This window comes from Pituophis catenifer, unplaced genomic scaffold (genome assembly GCF_029215685.1).
Source record: "Pituophis catenifer annectens isolate HBS135680 unplaced genomic scaffold, rPitCat1.0.hap2 SCAF_9, whole genome shotgun sequence".
NCBI lineage: Eukaryota > Metazoa > Chordata > Lepidosauria > Squamata > Colubridae > Pituophis > Pituophis catenifer.
In genome coordinates, this window is record NW_027256889.1 from 9968013 (window position 1) to 9981856 (window position 13844).

The 13844-nt window shown below is 46.7% G+C and overlaps 2 protein-coding genes across 2 annotated transcripts in view; one reads left to right on the top strand and one right to left on the bottom strand.

Moving 5' to 3' along the window:
* NFKBID (NFKB inhibitor delta) overlaps positions 1–1637 on the top strand; it is a 36355-nt gene extending 34718 nt beyond the window's left edge. The window contains exons 12-13 of the mRNA XM_070950033.1: positions 1304–1468; positions 1572–1637. Coding sequence (XP_070806134.1) covers positions 1304–1468; positions 1572–1637 — 231 coding nt within the window. The remainder of the gene's footprint in view (positions 1–1303; positions 1469–1571) is intronic.
* A 3983-nt stretch (positions 1638–5620) lies between these two features.
* The window catches only part of NPHS1 (NPHS1 adhesion molecule, nephrin), a 58096-nt gene continuing 49872 nt past the window's right edge, over positions 5621–13844 (bottom strand). Inside the window, exons 25-31 of the mRNA XM_070949709.1 lie at positions 11246–11302; positions 9674–9796; positions 9455–9479; positions 9142–9232; positions 6918–6978; positions 6648–6790; positions 5621–6179 (exon numbers count right to left, since the gene is read on the bottom strand). Coding sequence (XP_070805810.1) covers positions 6048–6179; positions 6648–6790; positions 6918–6978; positions 9142–9232; positions 9455–9479; positions 9674–9796; positions 11246–11302 — 632 coding nt within the window. The 3' untranslated portion in view covers positions 5621–6047. The remainder of the gene's footprint in view (positions 6180–6647; positions 6791–6917; positions 6979–9141; positions 9233–9454; positions 9480–9673; positions 9797–11245; positions 11303–13844) is intronic.

Sequence of the window (13844 nt, forward strand, 5' to 3'; positions counted from 1 at the left end):
GAAGGCATTTGATTCGGGGAGGAGGGTAATGCATACAGAGAGAGGGAGGGAGGGAGGGAGAGAGGAGGAGGAGGAAGAAGTAGAAGAAGAAGAGGAGGAGGAGAGAGGGAGAGAGGGAGAGAGCGCGGGAGAGAGGAAAGGAGAAGGAGAAAGAAAGAGCGAGAGTGAGAAGGAGGGAGGAGAGAGAGGGAGAGAAGAAGAAGAGGAGGAGGAGGAGGAGAGAGGAAGGGAGGGAGGGGGAGAGAGGAAAGAAGAAAGAGAAAGAGAGAGGGTGGGAGGGAGAGAGGAGGAGGAGGAAGAAGTAGAAGAAGAGGAGGACGAGGAGAGAGGGAGAGAGGGAGAGAGCGCGGGAGAGAGGAAAGGAGAAGGAGAAAGAAAGGAGAGCGAGAGTGAGGAGGGAGGAGAGAGAGGGAGAGAAGAAGAAGAGGAGGAGGAGGAGGAGGAGGAGGAAGAGGAGGAGAGAGGGAGGGGGAGAGAGGAAAGAAGAAGGAGAAAGAGGAGAGGAAGAGAGAGAAAAAGGGAGGAGAGAGAGGGAGAGAAGAAGAAGAGGAAGAGGAAGAGGAGGAGGAGGAGGAGGAGGAGGAGAGAGAGAAGGAGGGAGGGGGAGAGAGGAAAGAAGAAGGAGAAAGAGGAGAGGAAGAGAGAGAGAAAGGGAGGAGAGAGAGGGAGAGAAGAAGAAGAAGAAGAGGAGGAAGAGGAGGAGGAGGAGAGAGAGAAGGAGGGAGGGGGAGAGAGGAAAGAAGAAGGAGAAAGAGAGAGGAGAGGGAGAGAGGGAGAGGAGAAGAGGAAGAAGAGGAGGAGGGGGAGGGGGAGGGAGAGAGGAAAGAAGGAGAAGGAGAAAGAGGAGAAGGAGAGAGAGAGGGAGGGAGGGAGGGGGAAGGAGAGGGAGGGAGAAAGAGAAAGAGCATGACTGCTGAGGCATGGTGTCTTAGACAAGATACTTCTCCTTTTAAAAACCATTTGCCTGCTCAGCTGCAAGGGGGGGGGAAAGCCTATCTCAACAACATGTGGTGCAGAAGTCAAACAGATGAGAACTGCGTGGGTGGCTTGGCAGTCGTATTGGAGATGCATGAATGAATTTCTCATCTTGCTGTACCTTAAGAGCCGTAACATTAATTTTGTATATGGAATTGAGACGGGGATGGGAGCCTTTCTACCTTAAAGAAGGTGCGGTATGCAGATTCAGGTTCATCATCACCCAAGCCTCAGTGCCTACGTAGGCCGTTCCAGTGAATGCCTCTCTTGATAAGAAGACAATAAGCTGAGCATCGCCTTACGATCGAGGTCCTTTCTCTATCCTCAGGCCCATGGCAACACAGCTCTGCACATGGCAGCTGGCCTACATGGCCATCCTTATCAAGAACAGATTGTCCGCCTCTTGCTAGACCACTGGGCCGATCCCACTGCCCGGAACCCAGAGAACGAGCAGCCAGTTCACCTGTTGACTTCAGGACCAGCAGCCGAGCAGGTGAGTTAGGCTTTTGAATGATCCAGGTAGAAGCTGGGAACAGGCAAAAGGTCGAAGGGCAACGTTGCAGCTTTGACAAACTCTTCTCGCCTCTTCTCTCTAGCTGCGTCTTTTGCTACGAAGCCGTCGCTCGGGCCCTGGGTTGGTATATCCCCCATCCTTCACCTGACACAGCCATCTTGGATAGAGGGAGACTGACCTGCCTCTTTCTCTACTCTCGAAGAATGAGGAAGCCTGAATGTCTTTGTTTCTTTCTTCTCCTTTCTGTTCTCCCCACTCCCCGATGGAATGTGTTGTCTTCTATATTTGCTATATTTAATTAAGTTATTGGATAAGGATTGGGACACCAAGTTGAACCTCAGAGCTTTACACAAAAAAAGCATTTTCTCCTAGTAGAAGCTGGTGCCGTGGGTCAGTGGCAGAGGACTCACTGTAACCAGGGGTGGGCTTCAGATCCTTTAGCAATGGGCATGGCCATGGTGGGCGTGGCCTAGTCGGCCACCTGCACCACAGCGACAGGCCCATTTTTCACCCTCCCCAGACTCCGGAGGCTTTCCTCGAGCCTCCAGGAGGGCGAAAACAGCTTCCCCCGGTGTCCGGAGGCTCTCCAGAGGCCAGAAACAGGCCCATTTCTGGACTTTCAGAAATTCCGGGAGGCCCGTTTTTCACCCTCCCCAGGCTCCAGAGGCTTTCCTCAAGCCTCCAGGTGGGCGAAAACAGTTTCCCCTGGGGTCCGGAGGCCCTCCAGAGGCCGGAAACAGGCCCATTTCCAGACTCCGGTAGGCCCGTTTTTTGCCCTTCCAGACCCTTCACGCAGCCCCCGCACTTATCTGGAATGATGAACAGGCTGCGTGGAGACTCCTGGGAGGGGAGGGGTGGGTGTGGCCATCCAGGGGCAGCATTTGGGGGGTTGCTGAACCCCGGCGATCCTTGGCTAGAGGATCGGCCGAACCCTGCCAAATCCCCCAGGACCGCACCCCTGACTGTAATCATAAACCGTTGGTGGAGAGGCTGGGTTTATCTCCTCCATCACCACAGCTTCCACCACAGGCCGATGGCATCCCAGATGCAAAGCCACACCACACAATCCCACGAGGTTCCATGTCACCAGCAAGAATGGTGATCTGAGCACCTGGGTCAATCTTCTTCCCACCTGGCAGCCTCTGGTTCGTTCCAGGTCGGAATCCATCCTTCCGCCTATTTGAAGGAAAGTTGATCCGAATTCTGCATCCAGCTACCTCTCTCATTTGGTCCTCTTGACATTCTGTACAATTAGGAGCCCTCCATCTTCCTTATCTACTACGCTTCAATCGTTTCCATGAAATGGGATTTTAACTCGAACCATATTGGTTCGTGTATTGTCGTCGTTATTCTTGAATCATATTGGTTTGTTGAACCTCTGAACTTTTTTTTTTTTTGCTTGAACCACATTGGTTCGTCGATTGCTTGGATCGTATCAGAGGGGCTCCATCTTGAGTGATTACTTAAGGCAAAACTGACAATGCAAGTCTACATGGGAGTATTCGAATGGGGAGGGAAAGGCCCGTTGTATTCAATCGGGCTTGCTCCTCAGAAGTAGATCTAAGACGGAACCCATTTTAGACGAACCCTCCCATTGAATCCAGTCAACAATGGATCCCTAAGAGCGGGATTGTGGGGTTTCTTAAGAATTACTCAGGTATGTCACTGTCTAAACTGGGAAAAGTTTCTTTTCACTGCATAGACATTTGTAGAATGCATTGTAGATATATTTCATTCAAAATGAAATTGGATTGAGTCCAGATTCATGTAACCTGGAGAATCCAAGGAAGCATTATTTTGTGAGCAGGTTTGGGGCTTCTAATAGAAGTCTTGGCATGCCCAGCAAATTGAAATTCCCAGGATTTCTCCCAGGGATGGGGATATCATCGTTATTAAGTTAGAGTTAATGACAAGTTAGCCTTTTCAGGCAGAAGGACTCCTCTTACAGAGGAAACATTGCTATTCATTATGCCTCAGATTAGCCAGAGGCGAGCAAACAAAGGCAGTTGCACTATGCATCCTGGGTAGTTCAGAAGCATCCTTAAGACTCCTCAAGGAAAGCGGGTGTGTTCAGAACTGCCAGGGTATCTTTGGATATTACTTTTTATTGTGATTGTTATTTAGGCTTTGGCCTGCATTGAACCCTGTCACAGCATCTGTGTCCAGACAGCTGTAGCCAGATCTCTGGCTTGCTTTAAAAAAATAAACACCCTACATGGGCCAAAGAAGCAGTCTTGAGCTCTTCTCCGAGACTGCATTATCTTCCTTCCATTTCGGAAAGCTGTAATCTCCACAAAGTGGGAAAAACCGTTCCCCTTTTTCCTTTGCGCTTTTCTCCAATCCCCAACTCACTTCCTGTTCTCCAAGTATCTGGTAGGAATTATGGTTAGTCCTCGACCTTCCTTTAGCAACCATTTAAAGCTACAACAGCACTGGAAAAAAGTGACTTACAACCACTCCTCACACTTATGGCCGTCGCAGCATTCCCCACAGTCCCGTCATCAAAATTTGGATGCTTGGCGACCAATGTGCACTTAGAACAATTGCAATTGCAAGCATCCTGGGATCAGGTGACTGCCAATTGGTGACCTTCCCATCTGGCTCTGTTTAGTGAGTTTTGCCCCCATTTTATGACTTTTCTTGCCATGGCTGTTCAGTGAAGCACTTGATAAGCTAGTCACTGGGTTGTTAAGTGAATCTGGCTTTCCCAGGGACTTTGCTTGTTGGAAAGTTGCAAAAGGGCAACCTGAGCTCTGGACACTGCAACTGTCATAAATAGGAACCAGTGGCCAAGCGTCTGAATTTTGATCACATGATTATGGGGCTGCTGCAAAGGTTGTATCAGTCAGGATTCCAAGTAATAGATCCATAGCAAGCAAAACTCCAAGGCAGGTAGATTCCTCAAAGAATTGCTTTATTGGAAATATCATATTGGCACATATCTAGTGAAAACCGACTCTGAAGTCTCTCACGGTTTTCACCTAATTAAAAATAAAAGTTTTTCTACTTTCTCCAAACAATCAGTCACATGGTCCAATCACGGTGCGGGCTGGCAGCCGGGTAGCATCGCTCCGCCTTCCTCCAACCAGGTGTGAGAATGTCCTTGGTTCCAAAGAGAAAATACTTTGTTTTGGCTACAGAATCCCCTTTATCTCAAATCCCCCCTCCCTATCCCTCAGCTCCAAAGTGGCTTCAATCAGGTCAGCTTCAGGGTTGACAGGAACTGTGAAAAATGGTCGTAAGTCACATTTTTCAGTGCCATTGTAACTTTGAATAGTCACTAAACGAACTGTTGTCCGTTGAGGACTACCTGTCTTTGTAGACCTTAACAATGCTTGGTTAGTTTTACCTGGGGTTCGTTCTTTACATCTAAAGCGTACCGTAGGAACCCCCAGCTCAAAAATGCCAAACCCACCATGTGGGTTCATTTAGTACCCACCTTAATTAAGCCTTACTGACTGTGTGACCATCGCCCACCAATGTAAAACAGACAAGGTATTTCCGCCCATTGGCATCTGACGGGGGTGGGGGGTGAGGGTGGCAAGGGATGAAATCATGTTGCGTTGCAAACTCTGCCCTCAGTGTTGTGATCCCACAATGCAGGTTTTCAAGAGGGCAGGGCTCTTGCACCGAGATGTTTGCTTCATCATTTTAACCTTGTCATGATTGGGAATAGATGTCTTGTGCTTTCACCCCGTCTGTTCGGGGGTCTGTTATGCTCCTATGCATCCCTCGGTGTACAGATATGATGAAAGCTTGCAAGGGTAGATAACTTGACCAGAGGAAAGATCAAGCAGGCTTTACAATGGAACATATGCTATTGGAGCAGAAGTGTAACAAACCTCCTTTAAAAAAAAAAAAAACCTCTTCACTTGTCTCTGGTTTATGGTATCCTTTCCATCCTCAGCGAGCCATGTGTGGTCTCCCTTCGGCTTATTTATATTTTATGGATTTCTTGTATTTTGAACCTGGGTTTTTTAAAGCCAAAAGAAAACTCGGAGCAGCTGAGTGGTGGAAAAGTCCTTGCCCTGAGGTTTAGCTACAAAAGACAACACACACACACACACACACAAGCGAAGCGAGAGAAAGGTTGGGGAAGGAAGGGGAAAAAAACCACCTCAAGCCTAGGTAGCGATTCTTAAAGTTGCAGTTTTTATTAAACCCAGCTGAGATTAAAACAGTTGAATTAACCATGCAAACTAACAGATGGGGAGGACTCAAGGCATTGGATTCCAGTAGGGAAAAAGGAGAATGCTAGCTCTCGGCTGTTTTGACAAACATTTTACACTCGATTTGTAAGAATCCGACCAGCAGTCAAAACAAAGGTGTCACGTCATCCTTTATGTATGTTGAGCACAGCATTTTTTTGCAACCTCAGCAATTGTGTCTCGCTAATCCAGGCTTAGTTATATTGTGTGAACCCATCCAAAGACTGCACCACTGGTTTTTAGTGTCTCTACGTGGATAAGGAATGTAGCATCAAAAGAAGGAACTAAGAGTTACCAGGAGACAACGCTATCTTGGACGGTGGGTCAGAGAAAGTAACCAAGCAGGTTACTTAGACGAGTTCCCCTTGTTGTTCAAAAGGCAGCTCTGTATCCAGGGGCAGATAATAGTTTGCTACCGAGTCATAGATCGGTGCTGTCTTTGTGGAGGCAGCTGGCCATCGTCCAAATCCTTGGTAAACATGCTAAACACAAGAAACAAGATGTGATAAGATTCCATATTATTTTTAAAGTATGGTATTAAGGTAGAGGGAACAGAACAGAATGTGGAATATGGAATGGAATGGAATGGAATGGAATGGAATAGAATAGAATAGAATAGAATAGAATAGAATAGAATAGAATAGAATAGAATAGAATAGAATAGAATAGAATAGAATAGAATAGAATAGAATAGAATAGAATAGGAGTAACAGAGTTGGAAGGGATCTTGGAAACCCTATATATCCTTTCAGATAAATGGTTGTCCAATCTCTTCCAGTGTTGGAGCATTCACAAGTTCTGGAGGCAAGTTGTTCCACTGATTAAATACTTCCACTGAAGTATCTATCCACAAAACTCCATTGATAAAGCATCCGTACCCTTGATCAGAAACCACAGAGTACAACACAACAGGACTATCTCAGAATTCCCCTTCCTCTCAAGGTACTCACTGCATATTCATTGATCCATGGTTCATCGTTGGTGTTCCATTCACCATAGAGGGGACCCATGTCCTCCAATCTCTTAGGACCTCCTACTTCCTCGTATTCATGATGCTCTTGAGAGCCGATCCAAGGGAGCGAGATGTTGGGATCTGCAAAGAAAGCAGAAGTTCTCCTTCGGCAACAGGCTTGCCCTCAAAGCATTCAAAGGATGGGCCTGAATTAGGAATTAGGACTGGAATGAAGAGGAGGAGGGAAATGTTATCAGCTCTTACCTACCTGTAACACTAGTATCGTTGGTGGCTGTAGAGACAGCGGCTGATGTCTTAGTAGAACTGCCCTGGAAGGAGAGCCAACCAACAATGTCAGGAACACAGCGGGGGGGATCTGGCCTTGAAAAACATTCAGAAACTACCTCTAGTCCAGAACAGGGCAATATGAGCAGTAATGGAGAAGTGTCCCTAAACCTATGTAACATCGTATATGACCTGCACTGATTACCAATCAGCTTCTGGATGCAATTCAATACACTATTATTTATAAAGACTTATACAGCATTGGGATTAGCTTTTGGGGGATCTATCCATCTTCCTTAGTACCAGCACATCCCATGCATTCTGATAGTTTTTTCTTGGTCCTGTTGATTAAGCAGTACTACTAGCAGGATCCAGGAGGTGATCCTACTCTTTGGAACAGCATCAACCCTCCCCTCTTGACTTTTACAACCCCTATCCTTAAATAATCTTTTTAAAATACTTTCCCCCAGGCCTTGGATGGGCCTCCTATCCATCCACCCACCCACCCATCAGGGGTGGTTTCTATTTACCTTTACTACCAGTTCGCAATGGGCTCACAACATGCTTTGCTTCTGCACATGCGCAGAAGCTTCTGAGCATGCGCAGATCGCCGATGATGACATCCAGGGTGGTGGGCAGAGCCTCCCGCCGGTTTTACTACCAGTTCTTGCAAACTGGTCCAAACTGGAGGCAACCCACCACTGCCACCCATCCATCCATCCACTGGTGGGATTCAAATAATTTGACAACTGGTTCTCTGCCCTAATGACCAGCTGGGTGGGTGTGGCCATGGTGGGCATAGCCAGGGTGTGTGACAAGCAGCACTCGGCCTCCTGTATCCCCCTGGGAGCAAAAACGGGCCATGGGGGGGGGCGCCACAACCCCCTGCACCCTGTTTTGGGCCTAGTAGGCCTCCCTGCAGCCTCCTGGGAGCAAAAACGGGGCATGAGGGGACTCCGGGAAGGGGCGGAGCAGGGTGGGGCGAGGCTAGCCAGCAATTTAACAACCGGTTCACCGGAACTGGCCCAAACCAGCTGAATCCCACCATTGCATCCATCCATCCATCCACCCAATCAATTAACCAATTAACCAACCAACCAATCAACCAATCTGTATATATCTAAGTCTGCCCCCCATCTCTTCCAGGAGAGCTTAACTATAATTTCCAGCCCTTCACCTTCTGCTAGAGAAAGTCTCATTTTTTTCCCCCTAACAAGGATTGGTAAATGAGATGCTTTCAAATAGGCTGATTCTCTCAAAATATCAGGATTCTTATGCCCTCTATTTTTGAAAAAAAAGGATCAGATGTCTAGGACTTCTCATTAGGGCCAACCCTTTTCGGCTAATAAGAAACAGAAGCAGAGCTGCATAAAGTTTTTCAGACAGAGGCAGAAAGACTCTCTTAAGTGCTCCTGGGGACTTCCCTATAGTTTCCCCAAGTTTCTTTGCTCCATAGCAACCCTCAATCCCACCCACTCTCCAAAACTGTAACAATACACTCTTAAGTTGCATTATGATGGAGGCTAAGTGAATCAGTTCGACTAATCTTCTCCAGCTGACATAATTTCTCTCCATTGCTGAAATTGGATTCACTGATACTGGTAGAGAACGCTGGGATTCTGTGAGATGGACTGAGCCCAAAGGCCCTGCAAAATGTACCCTTATTTCCAAAGGATGCAATCTTGACATTGAGTGGAGGAAGCAACTGAGTGAAACCAGCTGCTTTGACTTAAGTTTCCTTGGGAGGAAAAAGCAAGTTTCAAAAAGCTTTGGGGAATAAAAAAGAGAGAGGGATTTTTTTTCCCCCTCTACTAAATAAGTTTTATGCTTCCACCATAACCATCCCACACACTTACAGGTCATCCTCGATTTATGACTACAGTTGGGACCAACACAGGGGTGAAATGCAGCAGGTAGCGGAAATTTTGAGCAGTTCAGAGAACCGGTAACGGAAATTTTGAGTCGTTCGGAGAACTGGCAAATACCACCTCTGGCTGGCCCCAGAGTGGGGTGGGAATGGAGATTTTGCAGTATCCTTCCCCTGCCACGCCCACCAAGCCACGCTCACAGAACCAGTAGTTCTGTGCGTTCTGAAAATAGTATTACACACTCTGCTGCTTAACAGACAAACCAGTTGTTGTTCTTGGCAACCATTGTGGTCACTCTAGGTATTGCACCCACAGTCCCCTTGATAGATGCACACTTACCTCTGAACTGTACCCCTCCAGCTGTGCTGGTTGTCCACCAACCTTCAGCCATTTGCTTACCGCGTAGCTGTTCCCAAACCTCACTTTCCCCCTGCAATGAATCACCACGCTGGGTTATAGCATAGTTGATGAATTTATGAAGCGTTTCTCAGTTACCAAGGAAATTGCCCCCGTCTCTGTGTGACTGACAACGTCAGCTTTTCAAATTATTCAACATTAGATGCACCAGTACGAAAAAGAAAGAGAAAAGACAGCATCCCCAAGTTATACACTTAATCCCATGTGCCTTGCCCTCTCGTCCAGTTAGGCTCACCTGGTTGATCTTTCAATCCCATCTCCTGTTAGGAGGGAAAAAAACAAGCAAAAGAAATTATACCTAAACAGAAGAGATGGAAGGATTTCTTTATCTGCATAGAATGATCTTTTAATTTTTCTTTTTTTTTTTTTTTTCTGGTGAGTGAGAAAAAGCAGAGCAGATTATTGGAATTTCCCCTGACCGGTGACCTATTTATAAGTGATGATCTATGCTTACCTTTGGGAATCTGAGTTCTCTTTCTGAACACGAGGCAGCCAAGCAAAAACAAGTTGGAAACGAGCAGAAACCCTCCTAGACCACCGAGGAGCACAACAATGGGAAGTGGCAAGATGGAACCTTCTAGGGAAAGAAAGATTTTAAAAAGTGAAAGTCGATAAAATGAGCTTTCTTCCCTCTTATCATTTTGGCCACAAATAAGAAAAGAACCCAGTATCAACTCCTTATTGTCACAGAATTGCAATGTGTCAGCATGGGAAGAGACTTTGGAGATTACCTAGTCCAGTGTTGGTGAACCTTTTCGGCCGAAAAGGCCGAAACGGGAGCACACGCGGGGCGGGGGGTGCACCGGAAACTGGAAGAGCAGCTCCCCAGTGTGCATGCACACCAGTGGTGGGTTTCCCCCCAGTTTGGACCAGTTCACAAGAACCGGTAGTAAAATCGGCGGGAGGCTCCGCCTACTGACCTGGACATCATCATAGGTGATCTGATTGGGCGCGATGTGAACCGGTAGTAAAGGTAAGTAGAACCCACCCCTGATGCACGCGCCGGGAAGCCCAGCTTCCGGTGTACATACGAGTTGGTCACCTGGTCTTCCGGTTTCTGGCACGCATGCGCACACAAACACCAGCTGGCCAGCATACATGTGTGCACCAGAAACCCGAAGCTCAGCTTCCCATCGCATGTATGCGCACCAGGGAGCTGCTCTTCCAGTTTCCAGTGCTCCCGTGTGCGTGAAGATACATGCCGGAACCTGAAAGAGCAACAGGCGATGGCTGGTGTGCCCGGAGAGATGGCTCTGCGTGCCACTTCTGGCACGCGTGCCATAGGTTTGCCATCACGGACCTAGTCCAGCTTTCTGTCCAGGACAGGATTCCATTAGTGTTAGAGCCCAACACACAAATTTAACTTAAATTTAAACTTTAATGTCAACCCTGAAGCTGACCTGACCGAGGCCATTTTTGAGGCTTCAGTGTTGCCACACTGGAGCTGAGGGATAGGGAGGAGGGAAATGAGATAGCTGGGGTTTTGTAGCCAAAACAAAATACTTTCTCCTGGGAACCAAGGACATTCCCACAGGTGGTCGGAGAGAAGAGGAGTGAAGTTACCAGGCACTAGACAACACCTTGATTGGACCATGTGACTGTTTGGGAAACATTTTTACTTTTAATTAGGTGAAAACCGCGGGAATATTCAGAGTCGGTTTTCACCAGTCTGTGCTAATATGATATCTCCAATAAAATTGTTCTTTGAGGAATTTACCTGCCTCGGGGTTCTGTTTGCTATGGGGGTATTACTTGGAACCCTGACATTTCAATTCCTTATTACATCACTCACAAATATTGTGGGCATCCCTAAGTAATGTCCCCAGCTGATCAGATGGAGTAGCATGGACAGCTTTGGTACTTTTTGATAATACCAAATCAACAAGTATTCACAGCTTAGAAAGAAGCATCCTAAATCTCCCTTCTAATCTAATAGCAGGGACTAATAAAAAATAGTGGCTATCTTAACCAAGATACCATGGCCATATTTATCATAAAAAAGCAGGATTTAAATAGAATAGATCACCTGATTCAGATGAGAAGGGAATCTCCGGCTCCTTGTCAACTGGTATTTCTATTCTCTCTGGAAAGAAATATGGAAAATTATAACAGCGTATTATTCAAATTCTAACAGCATCAGATAGCTGACAAGTTGCCTGATAAAGAGATTGGGCCCAACGTGCCATGTTTCTTGGTATACTTTTTTTTTTAGTTTTACTTCCCTTTTTTTACTTCCTTATAGGAAGGCTCAGAAAGCATAAACAGAATCTTGTGCCTTTAGGGGAAATGAACAGCAAGTACAAGGAACATTCACCAATTACTTGAACAATGTGGATTTTTTTTTCACCCATGAACTTTTCAGTATTGTGAAAACATGTTTATATAACCACCTCCTCAGTGTGACTATGTAGTCCTCCCTCCTGCGTTTCCCTACAAGAATAACTCTGTGAAGTAAGTAGAGCTGAGAAGAGTGATTCTGGCCCATGGACCAAGTTACTCAGTGAGTTTCCATGACTAAGTGTAAAACTAGAGCTATGTTTCCCCACTCCTGGTCCAGGATTTCACCTTTACACCACATGGGCTCTTGGTTTTTTAATTAATTTATTTATATCCTGCCTTTATTTTATTTTTATAAACAACTCAAGGCAGAGAACATATCTAATTTGTTTTTTGTTTGTTTGTTTGTTTGTTTGTTTGTTTGTATCCCACAAAGACACAATCGTCATCCTATTTTCCCCACAACAACAATCCTATGAGGAGAAATACACGGAGACTGAGGGAGAGCAACTTGCCCACCTGGCTTTCATGGCTAAGGTGGGACTAGAATCACTGTCTGCTCCTTTCTAACCTGGAACCTTAACCACTAGACCAGGGGTGTCAAATTCAAGGCCCGGGGGCTGAAGATCTAGCCTGTGGGGACATCCAGGAAACAGCGAAGGACTGGACCAAGGGCAGTCAGAGGGGCTGCCCTTCCAAGCCCCATTTTCACTGGCAGAGGGTTGCAGGAGGCCATTGAAGCTGAAAACGGGACTCGCAAGGGCTGCATGCGGCTCTCCTGAGCTCCGTTTTCACTGGCAGAGGGTTGTAGGAGGCCCTCGCAGCTGAAAATGGAGCTCGCAAGGGCTGCATGCAGCTCTCCTGAGCTCTGTTTTCACTGGCAGAGGGTTGCAGGAGGCCATCGTAGCTGAAAACGGAGCTCGCAAGGGCTGCATGTGGCTCTCCTGAGCTCTGTTTTCGCTGGCAGAGGGTTGCAGGAGGCCATCGTAGCTGAAAACGGAGCTCACAAGGGCTGCATGCGGCTCTCCTGAGCTCCATTTTCACTGGCAGAGGGTTACAGGAGGCCATCATAGTTGAAAACAGAGCTCAGGAACCTGTTTTCTGCTGGCAGGACATGAGTGATATCAAGCTGGCCACCCCCACCCCCACCCCCCGAGTCCAAACACAACCCGGATATGGCCCTCAATGAAATCAAGTTTGACACCCCTGCACTAGACTACACTGGTTCTTTCTTTCTTTCTTTCTCCTACTTTCCCCACAACAACAACTCTGTGAGTTGAGTTGGGCTGAGAGGGACAGACTGGTTCCAAATCGCCCAGGGAGCTTATGTCGATGAGAACAGACTAGAAACTGGGCCTCTCTATTGCCAGTTCAACAACACTTTTCCATCACTCCACCTCACTGATTGTCTTATCGTAATTTAATCCAGATATGATTCCAAAGATGTTTTTTCTACCTTATTTATTCTACCCTTCAAGTATTCCTTCCTTCTTCTAAAAATATGAGTAGTATATTTACCTGCCTCCATCTTTATTATCTTTATAACCAGGTATGCTAAGCTGACGAGACTAGCTGGCTCAAACTCGCTTTTGGAATTTAGGCATTGTGGTGGCGCAGTGGTTAGACTGCAGCATTGCAAGCAAACTCTGCCCCACAGCCAGGAGTTCAATCCTCACCAGCTCAAAGTCGAGTCAGCCTTCCATCCTTCCAAGGTTGGTACAATAAGGACTCAGATTGCTGGGGGCAATATGCTGATGTTTGTAAACCTCTCAGAGAGTGCTGTAAAGCACTATGGAGCGGTATATAAGTCTAAATGCTAATGCTATTGCTATTTTGTGAAATTCAGGGCTGACAGAACTTGCGTTCCCAGACAACTAGAGAGAGGCACAAGTTTTTCCCTCCTGCCATCATTCTGCTAAACATCTAATTCTCACAGGTTCTGTCTAATGTGTATGTATATCAACCCATAGAGCGTGGCTGTAGTCTTATTATTTATTCTTTTTATTATTTTCTTTATGTCCCCTTTTTATTGGTGTTATTATTTTCTTTGTTGCATTGCTAGTACACCAAGTGCTTCTGTACCGGAGACAAATTCCATGTGTGTCTAATCACACTCAGCCGAATAAAACATTCAACCCAATTCAGCTTCAGAGCTGGATCTCTTTGGTCCTTGTCCAGCACTACGCCTACTACACAATTGCTGCCTTTTTGCTCCTTAAAATATAAGTATGCCCCACATGCTCCTTTGCGGGGGCTCTGCTCTTGTTCTGTAATGGGATGTGTGGATGACCTTGGAAGACGGGAAGGAGAGCTGCAGACTAGACAACTGTCATGCAAAAGATGTCTAA